Here is a 17,296-nt window from a genome sequence, read left to right as displayed (position 1 = left end):
ATCACTTGTTTATTTTATGAAAATAAGAAATATCTTGTGCAACATGTGACACACTCATTGTGGGATGGAAACAAGGGTAAAAAAATATAGGTACTCTGGCTCTGGCTGGTTGGCACAGTGGAAGAGCATCGACACAGAGTATGGATGTCCTGGGTTTGATTTCCAGTCAGGGCACACAGGAGAGTTGACCATCTGCTTCTCCACCTCCTCCCATCTTTCTTCTCTCCTGTCTCTCTCTTCCCTTCCTGAAGCCATGGCTCAGTTTGAGCAAGTTGGCCCCAGTTGCTGAGGATGGCTCCATTGCCTCACCTCAGGCACTAAAATAGCTTGGTTGCCAAGCAATGGAGCAATGGCCCCAGATAGGCAGAGCATTGCCCAGTAGGGGGTTTGCCAGGTGAATCCTGGTTGGGGTGCATGTGGGAGTCTGTCATTCTACCTCCATACTTCTCACTTTGGAAAAAAAAATGTGTGCACTCTGATTGCAAATTGATAATAGTAAGAAATATATTTCCAATAAGCAATGGGCACTCTGGCTGGCAGTAAACATTTCTGGTCCCACAAAGTCAGTATTTAAAAAGAAAAGCCTATATTTACCCTGAGAGAAAAACACCACACATTTTCAAATAAAGTCAAAGTAAAATGCACCATGAAGCCTTCTGAAGGGTTTGGAGGCCATAATTAAAAAGAGGATTTGGCAATTGAAAACAGTATTGCTGGTTTCACAGCATCACCACCAACTACCCTCCCCGATGCAGTGCAGTTTGGTGCAGTCATGACTGCGCTGTGGCCATGAAGCATGTAAGCAGAAGGTCAGTGTCAAGTGTGAGGGCACAGGGCTGTTAGAATAAGTTCAAGTTCAGGTCAAATAACACTGTGTGCTTCTCTACTTGAGGTGCAATTAAGTTAAAAAGCATACTCTGGGATTGTCCTAAGGAAGAAAAGTTGTCAGAGAAGAGAACCTCACAGGTGTGTATGAAAAAGGTAAAGCGGATGTGGTTGAAGTCATGAAGGTGGCGGTGGTGTGGGGTTACTGAGCAGAGGGACACACTGCAGGCCTATTGGGAGGAAAGTTTGTATTCTTAGCACCAATTATAGCATCTTCTTCTCTTCTCCAAATCATTTTCTATAACCATCACATAAAATTTACAAGGGTGAACACCCTTCACCCATACATTGAGGAGGGCACTAAGCTTAATAAATACTCCACTCGGGCACTATACTTTCTTGTATTTGAAAATGCTGAACCGGGTATATGAAAATAAGAGATGGGTCTGTTCACTTACCCTTTCCAGTGCGGCTTGAACAACTGATTCGCTTTCTGTGTCTAGGGCGGATGTAGCCTCATCTAAGATCAGTATCTTTGGGTTTCGAACTAAAGCTCGAGCAATTGCGATTCTCTGTTTCTGTCCTCCACTCATTTGAGCTCCTTTTTCCCCTACCAAGGTATTGAATTTCTAATGAAAAATAGAAAAGGGCACAGACACAAAAGAGAGCATGATCAAGTGATTAGAAAAGGAAACGACAATTACAGTTATGCTTTGGTACCAGCTTAATCATTAGTTCAGCCTGGCTGGTTTTGACCTTAGATTTTTTTTATTTTTTGGTAAAAACAAACAACTATTTTTTAAAAAGTCTAATAAAGAGAGAATCTAAGAAAAATTTGGCTAGGTATTAAAAAGTGAGAATATATATATATAATAATCATGATTTTAAAGAAGATGAATAATTTGAACCAATTTTCAAAGTTTTTAGGAAATTTTTAGAATGTTTTGATAGCTTTAGAAGAACAGTGTAATACAAACACATACTTAATGACTATTCATAATTTTGGGGGGTAATTTAATGCATAATACACATTCTCTTTCCTGGATATTTTGAAAAAGAGTATGAAAAAAATTATTGCAAAAATAAACTTGTCCTGAAAACTTTTTTTCAATTTCGATAGGCTTTTTAGGTCTTCTTATACTTATTTTGGTATATGAATCTTTAACAAAGTAGATATCTTTAGATATTTGAGGATAGAGGTAACTTCTGGAACTAATGAAGTATAGTTAGTAATATTCTGTTGGATTAAATCCCTGATCCAAAATTCATCATTGCTTCAAAAACAAATGTAAATATCCTTTTTAAAACTTTAATTTCTAGAGTTTGATCTTCAAATTTGTTTTTTTTTTAATGTAAATCTGCCTGACCAGGTGGTGGCACAGGGGGTAGAGTGTCAGACTGGGATGCAGAGGACCGGAGTTCGAAACCTAGAGGTCGCCAGCTTGAGCACTGGCTCATCCAGCTTGAGTGCAGGCTCGCTGGCTTGAGTGCAGGCTCACCAGCTTGAGCGCAGGCTCGCTGGCTTGAGCACTGGATCATAGACATGAACCCACAGTTGCTGGCTTGAGCCCAAGGTCACTGGCTTCAGCAAGGGGTCACTCGCTCTGCTGTAGCCCTCTGGGTCAAGGCACATGTGAGAAAGCAATCAATGAACAACTAAGGAGCCACAACGAAGAATCGATGCTTCTCATCTCTCTCCCTTCCTGCCTTTTTTTCCCTATCTGTCCCTCTCTTTGTCTTTGTCACTATATACTACACACACACACACACACACACACACACACACACACACACTTTATCAAGGAATAATTTAATAATTATGTATCATAAACTTATGCACTCGTTTTAAGGATAGAGTTCTATGAGTTTTGACAAATGAGTATACCCATGCTATCACCATGCAATAAAGATATATTTCCATCAACCCAGAAAGTTTCCTCATGACCCTTTTCATCAAAACCCACATCCTGCCTCAGGATAGCACTGATGTGATTTTAATCACTACAAATTAATTTGACTAGTTCCAGAACTTTATATAAATAGAATCATGCAATATGTACTTTTTTAGAAGACTTTTTACAGAGCAATGTTAGGCTCACAGCAAAACTGAGAGGAAGGTAAAGAGACTTCCCATATACCCTGTTTCCAGATATGCACAGACTTATCCATTATGGAAATGAGCACTCACCAGAGTGGTACATTTGTTACAACGGGGGAAGCTACATTGACACATCATAATCACCCAAAGTCCACAGTGTACATTAGACTTCACTCTGGGTATGATTTTGACAAACATATAATGACATATATCCATCATTATTGTATCATACAGAGTATTTTTAAGGCCCCAAAATTGTTTGTGCTCTATCTGTTCACCTACCTCCCTCATTCCCCAAATCCTGGCAACCACTAATCTCTTTACTGACTCCTTAGTTTTGTCTTTTCCAGAATGATATATAGTTGAAATCACACAGCATGCAGACTTTTAAAACTGGCTTCTTTCATTTAGTACTATGCATTTAAGTTTTATCCATGTCTTTTCATAGCTTGAAAGCTCATTTCTTTTTAGTGCTAAATAATATTCCATTGTCTGGATGTACCAAAGTTAATCTACTAACCTAGTAAAGAACATTTTGGTTGCTTCCAGCTTTGACAATTATATATGTATATAAAGCTGCTGGCTCTGGCTGGTTGGCTCCATGATAGAGCATCAATCCAGCATGTGGAAGTCCCAGGTTCAATTCCTGGTCAGGGCACACAGGAGAAGCAACCATCTGCTTCTGGACTCCTCCCTCAGCCATGGCTCAAATGGTTTGAGCAAGTTGGCCCCGGGTGCTGAGGACGACTCAGTGGCTTTGCCTTAGGTACTAAAATAGCTCAGTTGCCAAGCAACAGAGAAGTAGCCCCAGGTGGGCAGAGCATCACCGGTAGGGGGCTTGCTGGGTGGATCCTGGTCAGGGTGCATGCAGGAGTCTGCCTTAGCCTCCTCACCCTTCACTTAATAAAAATAAATAAATAAAAAATAAAGCTGCTGTAAACATATGTGTGTAGGTTTTTGTGTGGATATACATTTTCAACTTCTTTGGGTAAAGATCGAGGAGCACAGTTGCTGAATAATGTGGCAGGAATATGTTTGGTTTTGTAAGGAGCCACCAAACTGTTTCCAAAAATGGCTGTGCCATTTTGCATTCCCACTAGCAATATTCTTGCACCATAAGTAAAATGAGATAAGTATGTCCAGCAACATCTGTTGAATGAGTTTCTGTTGCTCTATGTCCTCACCTGCATGTATTGCTGCCAGTGTTCTGGATTTTGGCCATTCTAAATCAAGCGTAAGTGGTATCATTGTTTTCTCGCCTGATTTCTGTCTAAGAAATCTTTACCTCAAGGTTACAAAGATTTTCTCCTAAGTTTTTAATTTTGAAGTTTGACAGTTTCAGTGTTTACATTTGGTCTCAGATCCATGGCAAATTAATATGTGTGTATGGTGTGAGGTAAAGGTCACTTTTAGTTTTTTTTCCATAGGGCTATCCAAATTTTTTTAGTGCTATTTGTTGAAAAGACTCCCCCCCTTGAAATACATTGGCCTTTTGAAAAACCAATTGACAGGATATATGTGGGTCTATTTCTGGACTCTCTGTTGTGCTCCACTGATCTTCTTGTTCATACTTATGCTATTACTACTGTCTTAACTGCTGCTTTAAAATGAGATATTCCAGGCCTTCCAGCTTTATTGTTCATATTTCAAAACTGTTTTGGCTATTCTTAGTCATTTAAATTTCCAAATCAGTTTTGGAATCAGCATGTCAGTTTCTGTGCACACACACACACATGCAATGCTGGGATTTTGATTGGTATTGCATCAAATTTATAGCTCAATTAGGGAAGAATGCATAGCTTTAAAAATATTGAATCTCTGAATCAATGAGTAAGGTACATCCTATTTATTTAGATCTTTAATTTCTCTTAGTAATGTTTGATATTTTCACAAAGAAGATTTACATATCTTTCATTAAATTTACTGTTATGTTTTTTGATGCTATTGGGAATGCCACTTTTAATTTTTGTTTCATTTGTAATATTACAATTATTCAGAAATCTAGTTGATTTTTTTTTTCATACTTACAGGTCTTACACAATTACAGATTATCTGCATCTTTTTAAGTGATTTTTGGTAGTTTGTGTCTTTCAAGGAATTGACCGTCATCAAGTTGTCAAATTTATAGGCAGAGCCTTGTTCATAGTATTCCTTTTAATGTCTTTGGGATCGATAGTGATGTACCTTCTCTCTTTCCTCATATTGATAGTTTCTTCCTTTTTGTTGTTTCTTCATCAGCCCTGCTATAGTTTTACTTACTTTATTGATCTTCTCAAAGGACAAGATTTTAGTTTCAATGATTGCTCCTAACATTTCACTTTTCCATATTTGATTTTATTAATTGCCACTCTAATCTCTATTATTCCCATTCTTCTGCTTGCTTGAGGTTTGATGTGCTCTTTTTATTTTAGTTTCTCAAGGTGAAAACTTAGTTTACAGATTTTGGGTCGTTTTTCTTTTCTAAAATAGCCGTCAAATGCTGTAAGTTTCTCTTGAGGTAGTGTTTAACTGTATCCCACCATTATTGATACATTGTATTTATTTTTTTTTTTTTTTTAATTTTTTTACAGGGACAGAGAGAATCAGAGAGAGGGATAGACAGGGACAGACAGACAGACAGGAATGGAGAGAGATGAGAAGCATCAATCATCAGTTTTTCATTGTGACACCTTAGTTGGTCATTGATTGCTTTCTCATATGTGCCTTGACCGTGGGCTTTCAGCAGATGGAGTAACCCCTTGCTCGAGCCAGTGACCTTGGGTCCAAGCTGGTGCGCTTTTTGCTCAAGCCAGATGAGCCCATGCTCAAGCTGGCGACCTCGGGGTCTCGAACTGGGTCACCGGCATCCCAGTCCAACGCTCTATCCATTGCACCACCACCTGGTCAAGCCACATTTTTATTTTTATTTAGTACAAAATAACCTGTAATTTTCCTTGAAATTTCCTCTTTGAGTTATAGATTATTTAGAAATGGGTTAATTTTCAAATATTTGTGGGTTTTCCAGATATATTTCTGTTATTGATTTCTATGATTTAATTCTCTTATGGACTGAATATATTTTATGTTTCCTTTGAAATTGCAAAGGTATTAATTTTTATTTTAATGGTCATAACATTGTTTATCTCAGTGGACATTTCATGTGCACTTAAGTAAGTATTTTTGTGGTTATTGGGTAGAGTTTTCTATAAACGTCAGGTAGATCTATTTGGTTGACAGTATTGTTCTAGTCATCTATATTCTTACTTTCTGCCTATTTATTTTGTAAATTACTAAAGACTTCAACTAAAATTGTGGATTTGTCTATTTCTCCTGTCAGGTGTATCTTTTCTGCCTCCCTCATTTTGAAGCTTTTTGAAGTACATAAACATGTAGAGTATGTTTACTTGCTTGTGGATCATAATTTTTTTTTTGCCTGTCTAGTTATTTTAGAAGATGTACTCAATTCCATGCACAATATGTTGGAGAGAGACTTTAGATTTGTTTTCTTTTGGAGAAAAATGCTGATTTTTGTTCTAATAGGCAATTCAGATATTGACTTATCACCTTGAACTTGTGTGATTTTGGTTTTATGTTTTGTTAGGAGTGAATTTAGAAAGTCTTGAAACTTGGCCAGACCCAACCTCCAAGTTCTGTCTCCTTTGGGAATCTTGTCATGGCTTGGTTTCAGGATTTGTTAGGGCAGGTCTAGAGTCAGCTCTACTCTAAGGTGTGGTCTCTACTGCTAAGGTGTAGCTTTTATTGGTGTCTCAGCTCTATGCCTGAGGTAATAGAAAGTTGTTAATGTGATCCCCCCAGTCTGGCTAGGCTGTGCTTCCCACATCCCCATCATCCTGCTGGATGCACTTCTAGCATCTCTGTTATACTCTCAGCTTTGTAGCAGCTGCTCTCTGGTAAGCATTTGGTAGTCTTATATACATACTTAGAGATTCCCAAGGGATGCCTGTGTGGACGTCTGCCGCCTGCCTCAACTCCACGGCTCGTTCACTGCCTCTCCATTTGCTTAAGCTGCCCTGACATTTTATCTCTGTCTTTCAGCTCAGTGGGACTGCCACGTTCTGTCTGGATTCCAGTTCCCAGAGATGTGGTCAGAAATTTGTTCGCAGGCAGAATGCTGCAAATTCATGGACTTTCTTTATGAGCTTCCTTTCTCTCATGAATCACAGTTTAATGCTACCTTTCATCCAGTACTTGGAAGCAAATATCCTATTTCAATCAGACTTATGGTTGTTTATTAGAAAAGGCTAGCAGGTATTAGTTAATCCTAATATACTGCTCACAAAAATTTCAAAATGAATATGAAGTGATAAAAAAAAGAAGCATTTGATTTTTTAAATTAAACAGGAACATCAGAAAAGCAAATGACAAGTCAAAGAACATTGTTCGATTATGCAAATGAGATGCAAAACCAACTTTTATTTCATTGGTGAAAATGCACTCTACAAAAGGCTGAAAGTGCCTGACCAGGTGGTGGCGCAGTGGATAGAGCGTCGGACTGGGATGCGGAAGAACCCAGGTTCGAGACCCTGAGTCGCCAGCTTGAGCGTGGGCTCATCTGGCTTGAGCAAAAAAGCTCACCAGCTTGGACCCAAGGTCGCTGGCTCCAGCAAGGGGTTACTCGGTCTGCTGAAGGCCCGCGGTCAAGGCACATATGAGAAAGCAATCAATGAACAACTAAGAAGTTGCAATGCGCAAGAAAAAACGAATGATTGATGCTTCTCATCTCTCTCCGTTTCTGTCTGTCTGTCCCTGTCTATCTCTGCCTCTGTAAAAAATAAAATAAAAAAAACCAACAAAAAAAACCAAAACAAAAAAGGCTGAAAGTCCTGGAGTATCTGCATGTTCCCTGATCCCCTAATGTTTGTGAGCAGTGTATATTAATTTAGAAGTACCTGTATATCATAGAAGTATTATAAAAGTGATGGTATTTTCTTTTCTTCTTTTTTTTTTTCCAGCATAGTTCTTTAATTTTCTTACCTATGTGAATGAACCACTTTTTGGAATTTTTGTTTATTATTGTGCTTATTCTTATTTTTCTGGATAAGCATGGCTTGTGAAATTTAGTTTCCATCATTAAAAGTCAGTTTCTTTCATTTGTTCTTTGGATTATAGCTTTAGGATTTATTGTTCTATTTATAGCAAAGATATCTTTGTATAAATATGGGACCTTTAGTAAAAGCAAGTAGTAACTTAGGTATAATTTAAAAGGTACCAGAAAGCTCCCTAATTCCAAGTGGGAAACTGAAGATGACTGGTATTTTGAGAAAAGAAAGTCATTGTAAGTGTCAAAAGGTCAAAAAAGGAAGTCTGTGTTTTCCTAAACCATAAGGCAAAGAATGATGTAAAGTCTTTAATGAGTTTGCTATCTTAATTATCACTAAATAATGAGGATGGCAAGTGTTTACTGGCATAACGAAAGTTTTTATAAAAAGAAAAACAAAAGAAAAGAACATAAATATTATAAACAATGGAGAGTGGTTTGTAAAATATACCTAGGAAAATATACTTTTTCATTATTGTTGCCTTCAGGGATGGTGGAATTTTTTTCTGTATTTTAATTTAAAATCTTATATTTTCATATTTCACAGTTACTCCCTGCAACAATTTCAGGTGCTACTGATGAACACTTACTTTGGGAAATGCAAAGAAATTGTTTTACATCAATCAATTCTAAATACCCATTTAGATACGTCCTAATATCAAAAATTTTAGTTTATTATATTTATTTTCAAGTATGATTTCACCTTCTTGTCCAATATTAGCTCCATGTGTTTCTAAAAACACAATCCTAGTTTTTCTTTTGCCTTATCACAGAACCAATCTCAATATTTTGTGTGACATTCCCACTCTCAGCCACAAGATGGCCTTGCAAACCAGCATTTGGGAGACATCATTTCTCAGTTTGAAATGATGATTTTGTCTCATACATAACCTGTTATTTTTTTCTTTGTCATTTACAGTGAGAACCAATTAGAACTAAATGTGATTTTTTTAAACTTATCTTTCGATGACGAATTTCTTTTAGTTGTTACTGTGCTCTCTCACTTACAGATGTTTCCTTTAGGGCAACTCAAAAATTAGCCATATCCCCCTACTCTGTAGAAGTTACTGCTTTGTTATTTTATTTTGGAATATCCTAGTGCTTTAGCTCTTACCTAAGGACACAGGTACACAGTGTACTTACATTGGGAAATTCCATTATAAAATCATAAGCATTCGCTTCCTTTGCTGCTTTCTCAATCTCTTCATCAGTCACGCCGTCTCGTCCATATTTAATATTATTATTAATGGTAGTCCCAAACAAAACGGGCTCTTGGTTGACCACTCCAATATGTTCTCGATAATGCTGCACATTTAAAGTTCTGATGTCATTCCCATCCACTGTGATCTGCCAGTCCAAAGGAATAAGTCACGTTGGAATGCCTTTCACTGCATTGTGCTTATATCATTTTTACTAGCCCAAAACATAAGCTGAGAAGCATGGCTTTTCAGGAATCAAAGACTGACTAATTTTTATTTATTTACTTTTTTTGTATTTTTCTGAAGCTGGAAACGGGGAGAGATAGACAGTCTCCCGCATGCGCCTGACTGGGTGGGCGATGCTCTGCCCACCAGGGGGCGATGCCCTGCCCATCTGGGGCGTACCTATGTTGCGACCAGAGCCACTCTAGTGCCTGAGGCAGAGGCCACAGAGCCATCCCCAGCGCCCGGGCCATCTTTGCTCCAATGGAGCCTTGGCTGCGGGAGGGGAAGAGAGAGACAGAGAGGAAGGAGAGGGGGAGGAGTGGAGAAGCAAATGGGCGCTTCTCCTGTGTGCCCTGGCCGGGAATTGAACCAGGGACTTCTGCACGCCAGGCCAACGCTCTACCACTGAGCAAACCGGCCAGGGCCAAGACTGAGTAATTTTGATAAAAATATGTATAGCATTTATATTGTTAAGAAGCTTTTTCTGGTAGTCAGGAACCAAGAGAACTTAAATTGGCTTAAAATCTCACCACATTACCTAAACATCTTCCTTCTAACATCCATAAATTAGGTATTATAATCATATATACTCAAGGAGCCACAATGTTATCATGTAGACACATGTAATAACCTTCTTAAGATTAATGTGATCTTTGCATTTTTTTTTTTCTAGGAAATATCCTTTCCTAGGAAAAAAGTGGGATGTTATCCTTTAACACCTCTCTCCTCTACAAAAGGCAAAAGTGTCTCCTATTCAATGCTATAAATAATAGTAAATGAATTTGTCTTCTCCATTGATAGTGCTATTACCAATTATCCCAACATATTCCAAAGACAGAAGCAAACGTTTGATGATTATAACTCATGGAGTCTCTCTACCCATCTCCGATACTCCGTTGAGGCAAAGGTATTCTGTGCTACTGCATTATATAATTATATGGAATGGTTATCCAATCACTTATTCAATATTAGCATGAATATATGGGTACAGTAGGCTCAAAATGAAGACTTACTTAAGAAGTCAAATATAAGTCAAACCAGGCTATTGGAGAGTAGATTTGCTTTTAAAAATAATGGCTGAAACTTTGAATAGAAGCATTAAAAATCATGCTTCTGTGACTATCATAGTCTCCTTCTCTATGCCATGTACAAGGGTGAGAAAATTAAGTGCAGCACTATGGGTGACAGAAAACAATGAGAAAGTATATTATCTCCAGATGTCATTCTTCTGGGATGTTTTGAGAAACTGAAATTCTTGGTAAGTTCTGGGTGTTACAAATTACTATGTTATTTTTCTCCACAGCATTTAATTCCTTCTAACCTACTATATAATTTATTTATTTTATTTGCTGTCTATCTCTACTTGTTAGAATGTAAACCTGATGAGGGCAAAGGTTTTTATGCTTTGTTCACTAATATATGCCCAGCACCTACAGCAATGCCTGGCACTGGTAGGTGCTCAAGAAATATTTGTTGAATAAATGAACATGCTAGAAAAAACAACAATTTTGCTTCTCTCCACGCTCCACCGTTAAAAGTTACAAGTTGCGGCCCTGGCCGGTTAGCTCAGCGGTAGAGCGTCAGCCTGGAGTGCGGGGGACCCGGGTTCGATTCCCGGCCAGGGCACATAGGAGAAGCGCCTATTTGCTTCTCCACACACCCCCCTCCTCTCTGTCTCTCTCTTCCCATCCTGCAGCCAAGGCTCCATTGGAGCAAAGATGGCCCGGGCGCTGGGGATGGCTCCTTGGCCTCTGCCCCAGGCGCTAGAGTGGCTCTGGTCACGGCAGAGCAACGCCCCCGGAGGGGCAGAGCATCGCCCCCTGGTGGGCAGAGCGTCACCCCTGGTGGGCGTGCCAGGTGGATCCTGGTGGGGCGCATGCGGGAGTCTGTCTGACTGTCTCTCCCTGTTTCCAGCTTCAGAAAAATACAAAAAAAAAAAAAAAAAAGTTACAAGTTGCCATAGCTGTAAGATCTTCGTAATATTTCCAAATCTCATTGTGTAGAGTAGACTATGTGTAATATTGCCAGGCGCACTTACAAAGCCGTCTTCGGGATCGTATAACCTCTGCAGAAGCTGGACTGCTGTACTCTTCCCACTGCCGTTGGGACCAACCAAGGCTACTATCTCTCCAGACTTAATTTTGAGATTCAGACCTTTCAGAATCTATGGGAACGTATGAAAAGAAATTCTGTAAAACTAGGATAAGTGAGAGTATAGTTTACATATTCTCAGGAATTTAATGTAATTAACATAAAACAGATTCTTCTGTGGTACTTAAAAATAAATTTAGATTTTGTTATGTTTGTTTGACATACACGTATAATAGTAACATACATAATTTTGGAAAATAAGGGTAAAAGAATCTCTCATCATCTCTCTATATGAAGAAGAAATCTAAGAGTACTCATTAAGTATTAACTAGCGACAGCAAACTGTATTTTCAGCTGAAATACTTTCTATGAATTTCATGACTACCAAGTTAGTACAAATTTTACCTTTTCATTTGCAATATCTGAATGAAATCTTGCCAGATTCAAGAAAGTTCTCCTTCTTGGAATATATTTGACATTATTGCAAAATATATTCCAAAGTAAGACAACTGTTAAAACTTCCTAGGGACTCCCCTGACTGAGACTCCACCAATAGAAACCTTCCCTCTTGTGGTGGTGGCTTTCATGGGCACATTTCAACTTAGAGGAAGCACTTCAAAATTGTCTCATAACTGGGGATTGCTACCGGCATTTAGTGTCAGAGGGACCTGCAATGTGAGAGGAACCTCCCAAAATGACAACAGCAACCCTTTTGAGAAACTCGCACCTATCTTTGCTTGCATTTGTATGTATTCAGCCCGAAGCACAGAATCTTTCCTTGGATTCTCTCACTTTGATGTCCCCATTTGTAAAGAAACAGGCCCTTCAAATAGCCAAACATAAAACCTTCAAAGGGCCAAGCAGAGAAAAATCCTCTAAAGGAGGTGAGAAATCAGGGCCCCAGTGGGAGGGCCTCTCTCCCACCTGCACTTTTACTCGAGAGTGGATTTCTGTTCTTCCCTTAGAAGAATTTGTGTTTTATTTAAAATGAGTGAATTTGTTCCTTTTTAAAATTATTCATTCTTCAGCTTAACAAATAGTTCTATGTTCAAAAGTTCATTTAAAAAATAGTTTTTTAAAACCCAGAGAGCACTTTACTATGCAATATAATAGCAGAGTTGGTGCTTAAATTCCCAGGAAGGCAACACAAATTTAGTTGAAATTGCTTTATTATGAAATTGGTAGAAGACAATATTACTGTAATAATGGTAATTAAGTAACAAGAAATTAAAAAAAAAAGAGCTTAGAAAAGAGAATTTCAATCAAAGACTTAGAGAAAAATAAGGAAGTGGGATTAGGTAGATCTTTCAGGATACAAATTATTTAGGGGACATTTGTATACTTTAAAAGGCATTAGAGATTGATGACATTAACAATTTTATTAGTTTCGCTTAAAATCATGTCATTTTCTATATAACAGGTACTTATTTGTAGTTACTCTTTGCAATCTTTAACTAACTCCTTTTTTGGATACACACACAATAAAATTAAAGGAGGAAGACTAGAAGAGACAGACACATTTTCTCAAGAACTTGTCAAAGGTTGAATGACAAAGGAGGATAAACTGTGCTGTGTGCGCATGCGTGAGTGCGTCTATGCATACAAGCGAGAAGGGAAGGAACCAAGGCAAGGACCCGCGTGCAGGGAACGCGCTGGGAGAGGCAGAAGAGAAAGGCACAGCCTGTGGGTAATTCACCCGGTTAGAAACTGGGCTGCAATGAGTTATGTTGAGTGGGATAACATCCAGGGACAACCAATAGGTGGCACATCAATCCCAGACATTTTGGTTTGCTTCCAAATATAGAGTGAAGGAACTCCAGGGAGTGGAAGGGGCTTCAGTCAGTTGAATATGGAAAAGAGGCTGCAAAATGTAACTAGCTCATCCAGATTATTTGTCCATTACAGATTTTTCCTTCTCTCCTCCCAACCACTACCTCTTCTTTCTCTCTCTCTCTCTCTCTCTCTCTCTCTCTCTTCAAGTCTCTGAGAAAAGTAGCTAAATCTTGGCAAAATAACCCGTTTATCTCATATGAGAAGATCTTAGCCAGCAGATGATATCAGAAAACCGTACAATTCAATAATTAATTTTAACGTACCTTGACAGATGGTCTTGATGGATAACTGAAGGAAACATTTTTAAATTCCACAGTTCCTTCTATGCATTCTGGTTTATAACCTGCTGTTGAAAAGTTACCTATAGCAGGTTTCTTGGAAAATGAAGAGAACATTATGAATCTTCAAGGGAATAAGCTGACATGATCTATACTCTAAAATAAAATAAAGATGATTTTCTTTAACAGTGTCTTCTTTTTTGCTTTAGAAGTGCATTGATTTATACAGGAAGGTTTAAATAAAACACAATATCTTTGTAGAAGAATTAAAACAATCTCTCTTTCCATAGCCAATTGCCCAACATGAATTTTGCCCATCTTTTTGTTTTAGTGAAATGAGTATGCCTATTTTGGGTTTCCTTCCTGCAGCAATGCTACTCATCTTTCAAAGCAATTGGAAGTCTTACCTTATCAATAACCTGAAAAATATTAAAGGCAGCTCCTCGGGCTATAGTGAAGGTTTCAAAGTTAGGGGCTGCTGTTCCAATGCAATAACTACTATGGATTACACTAAAGAAAACCTGTAAGAACAAAAGAAAATAATATTTATCCTCCTTTGGTTATATTGATATAAGACAGCAAACAGAATTAAGTATATATGTGGTTGAGGCAGACAGACATTAGAAAAATCAGGTAGGAGAGAATAGCAGCTGCTGTCAAATATGAAGGAAACATAAGTTAATCCAAGTGTGTTTTTCCTTTTCCTAATGTGGAACAGCTTTTGATTGTCCGCTAGTCCTGTCGTTATCACCTGTGGGAGGTCTGAGCAGGAAAACTGGCTTACGGAGGAGTGCCGGCCATATGAGCCTGGTTGATGAGGAGGTGGGTTGATGAGGAGGTGAGCTGCACTCCCCTCCTTGTGGTCAACCCCTTGACCTTTAAAGAAAAGGATGTGTTAGATCTCACTAACTTCGAGACATTGTACTATTTCTGTCCAAACATTTATGAAGTCTTATCTTACTGGACACCTGTCCATTTTCAGATAGACACATCTCTGCAAAAGGTCAAATAAGGAAAGAAACCCACAAACTAGGTGCTATTTTCCCTACGTACAGCTGAGGAAACTGAGGCGTAGCAAGTTGTTTGCCTAGTCACACAGAAATTGAGGAGCAAGGATGTGCCCCATATTCTTTTTTTTTTTTTTTTTTTTTTTTTTTTTTTTACAGAGACAGAGAGAGAGTCAGAGAGAGGGATAGACAGGAACAGACAGACAAGAATGGAGAGATGAGAAGCATCAATCATTAGTTTTTCATTGCACATTACAACACTTTAGTTGTTCATTGATTGCTTTCTCATATGTGCCTTGACCGCAGGCCTTCAGCAGACCGAGTAACCCCTTGCTGGAGCCAGTGACCTTGGGCTCAAGCTGGTGAGCTTTGCTCAAACCAGGTGAGCTCGTGCTCAAGCTGGCGACCTCGAGGTCTCGAACCTGGGTCTTCTGCATCCCAGTCCGACGCTCTATCCACTGCGCCACCGCCTAATCAGGCGCGCCCCATATTCTTTGTGCCCAAGTTTCCATTTATATGAAATAAATGAATAGCTTAAAATCTTAACTATGTAAACCTCAAATTCAAAAGATGACTTTATGTGAAATAAAAGAAATCTACATAGTCTGGAGGAGCCAGACATGAATTGATGTATAGAGACCAGATCAAGTCAGTTCAGCAAGGTAAATAGTTCTTAATCCTGAAATAATCTGTTGATTGTTGAAACTTGGGAGGATAATTGAATAAATTCAAATTTAATGCATAATTCCAAAGAGTTTAAAGAATTCTAAATTGTGATGTTGGACGGAGCTTTTAGTCTGTTTTAAACATTACTGTATGCTGAGAGGACAGAGGACGGGCAGGAGGGCCCAATGTACACGGTATTTCCAGAGGGAAGACGCTTAGCAAGGTGACTGCAGGGTCCCAGTGTGTCTCAGAGAGATCGAAAAGAAGTCTCCCCAGAGACCGGCCTTTGTGACTGCTGCATTAAGGAAACTATCTCCCAGTGAAAATTATATTATGATTCTTCTAAAAGTATAATGCTTTTAGAAGATAGGCTGGATGACTATATCCCGGCATTCATAACTATAATTGAAAGGTGTATACAAGTCATTTGAAAGAAACAAATATTTATTAAAAACATTTATCTTTGAATATCCAATGTTGTTCAAAGAGAAATGTTTATTATTTTCTAGGTAAGAAAAGATTTATCGAGGCCTGTTACTTCTGTTCTCAGACCAGACTTACAGCAAGGACAGTCCCGATGGTGTAGCCAGGTTCTCCACTCAGAATCAAGGAGGTTCCATACCAGAAAGTGAGTCCGTAGGTTCCATTCATAAAGAAGTACATGGCACCAAGAGAGAGCTTCGAAGCTATAGCCTTTTTAATGCCAATGTCCTTTGCATCTTTTAGATTTTGTGTATACCTTAAAAAGACAAAATATAACATATTGGCCTTTGGGGAAAACAAAATATTTATAAAACCAAGATATATAGTTATAACTCAAGGGACAGACCTTTGAATTTCTTTCTCTTGGGCCCCAAAGGCTATGACTGTTCGAATTGATGACAAAACTTCCTCTGCCACAGCTCCAGCTTGGGAATAGGCATTTAATTCCTTGCTGGTCAGTGAGATGACTATCTGTAACAAACCATGACCACAGTTATCCAAAGAATGACTCTGGGGTACTGACAATGTACAGAGAATTTAATTCAAGTAGAATATACAATAGCCTAATATTATTGCAAAGGAACTTAATATCACTTAATCCTAACCTCATCAATTTGCAGATGAGGAAACCAGTGGCCAGAGATATTAATTGACTTTTATTTAAAAATCTCACGGGCCTGACCTGTGGTGGCACAGTGGATAAAGCATCGACCTGGAAATGCTGAGGTCGCCGGTTCGAAACTCTAGGCTTGCCTGGTCAAGGCACACATGGGAGTTGGTGCTTCCAGCTCCTTCCCCCTTCTCTCTCTCTGTCTCTCTCTCCTCTCTCTCCCTCTCTGTCTCTCTCTCCTCTCTAAAAATGAATAAATAAAATAAAAAAAAATTAAAAGTCTCACGGCAGTGAAAGAGCTTAGTTCTAAATCTTTATTTTTGCCTTCTACTTGTAGAGTTATATGGTTTTCTCTCTGTATTTTTAAAATCTTAGAAAATGAGTATTTATGTGAATGCAATTGGTAAAGACTTGATTTGGAGAAGGATATTAGGGACACAGTTATTTTTGGGTACACTCTGGAAATTAGTACCTAATTTAATTTTTATTCATTTTTAGAGAGGAGAGAGAGAGGGAGAGAGAAGACAGAGAGGAAGAGAGAGACAGAGAGAGAGAAGGGGGGAGGAGCTGGAAGCATCAACTCCCATGTGTGCCTTGACCAGGCAAGCCCAGGGTTTCGAACCGGCGACCTCAGCATTTCCAGGTTGACGCTTTATCCACTACGCCACCACAGGTCAGGCCTAGTACCTAATTTAAATAGATCTGTTATTATGTAAAAAGCGAGGCTTCCAGAGGCTACTGGTCACAGGGTTGTGGCAGGAAGAGAAAGATGATCCCGCAAATGACTGGGTTATAACCCTGGAAGCTATTACTGCATAATGCAGCCTCCCTAGTAAATGCTGTACCTCCAAACACTAAGAGGTGAGACTCCAGAGACAGAGAAAGGAGATTTCACTAAGTGCTGCTGTAATCCCTGTTATTTCCCCTCTTCTGTTTGCGTGGG

At 38.8% G+C, this 17,296-nt stretch overlaps 1 protein-coding gene across 1 annotated transcript in view; it reads right to left on the bottom strand.

The window, feature by feature from the left end:
- ABCB5 (ATP binding cassette subfamily B member 5) overlaps nucleotides 1-17,296 on the bottom strand; it is a 72,396-nt gene that overhangs the window by 45,108 nt on the left and 9,992 nt on the right. Inside the window, exons 7-13 of the mRNA XM_066238937.1 lie at nucleotides 16,090-16,214; nucleotides 15,822-15,999; nucleotides 13,995-14,108; nucleotides 13,573-13,683; nucleotides 11,424-11,549; nucleotides 9,105-9,308; nucleotides 1,284-1,454 (exon numbers count right to left, since the gene is read on the bottom strand). Coding sequence (XP_066095034.1) covers nucleotides 1,284-1,454; nucleotides 9,105-9,308; nucleotides 11,424-11,549; nucleotides 13,573-13,683; nucleotides 13,995-14,108; nucleotides 15,822-15,999; nucleotides 16,090-16,214 — 1,029 coding nt within the window. The remainder of the gene's footprint in view (nucleotides 1-1,283; nucleotides 1,455-9,104; nucleotides 9,309-11,423; nucleotides 11,550-13,572; nucleotides 13,684-13,994; nucleotides 14,109-15,821; nucleotides 16,000-16,089; nucleotides 16,215-17,296) is intronic.

Source organism: Saccopteryx bilineata, chromosome 7 (assembly GCF_036850765.1).
Source record: "Saccopteryx bilineata isolate mSacBil1 chromosome 7, mSacBil1_pri_phased_curated, whole genome shotgun sequence".
NCBI classification, from domain to species: Eukaryota; Metazoa; Chordata; class Mammalia; order Chiroptera; family Emballonuridae; genus Saccopteryx; species Saccopteryx bilineata.
Note: the sequence above shows the minus strand (reverse complement) of the source record. Positions and strands in the feature narration are given on the sequence as shown.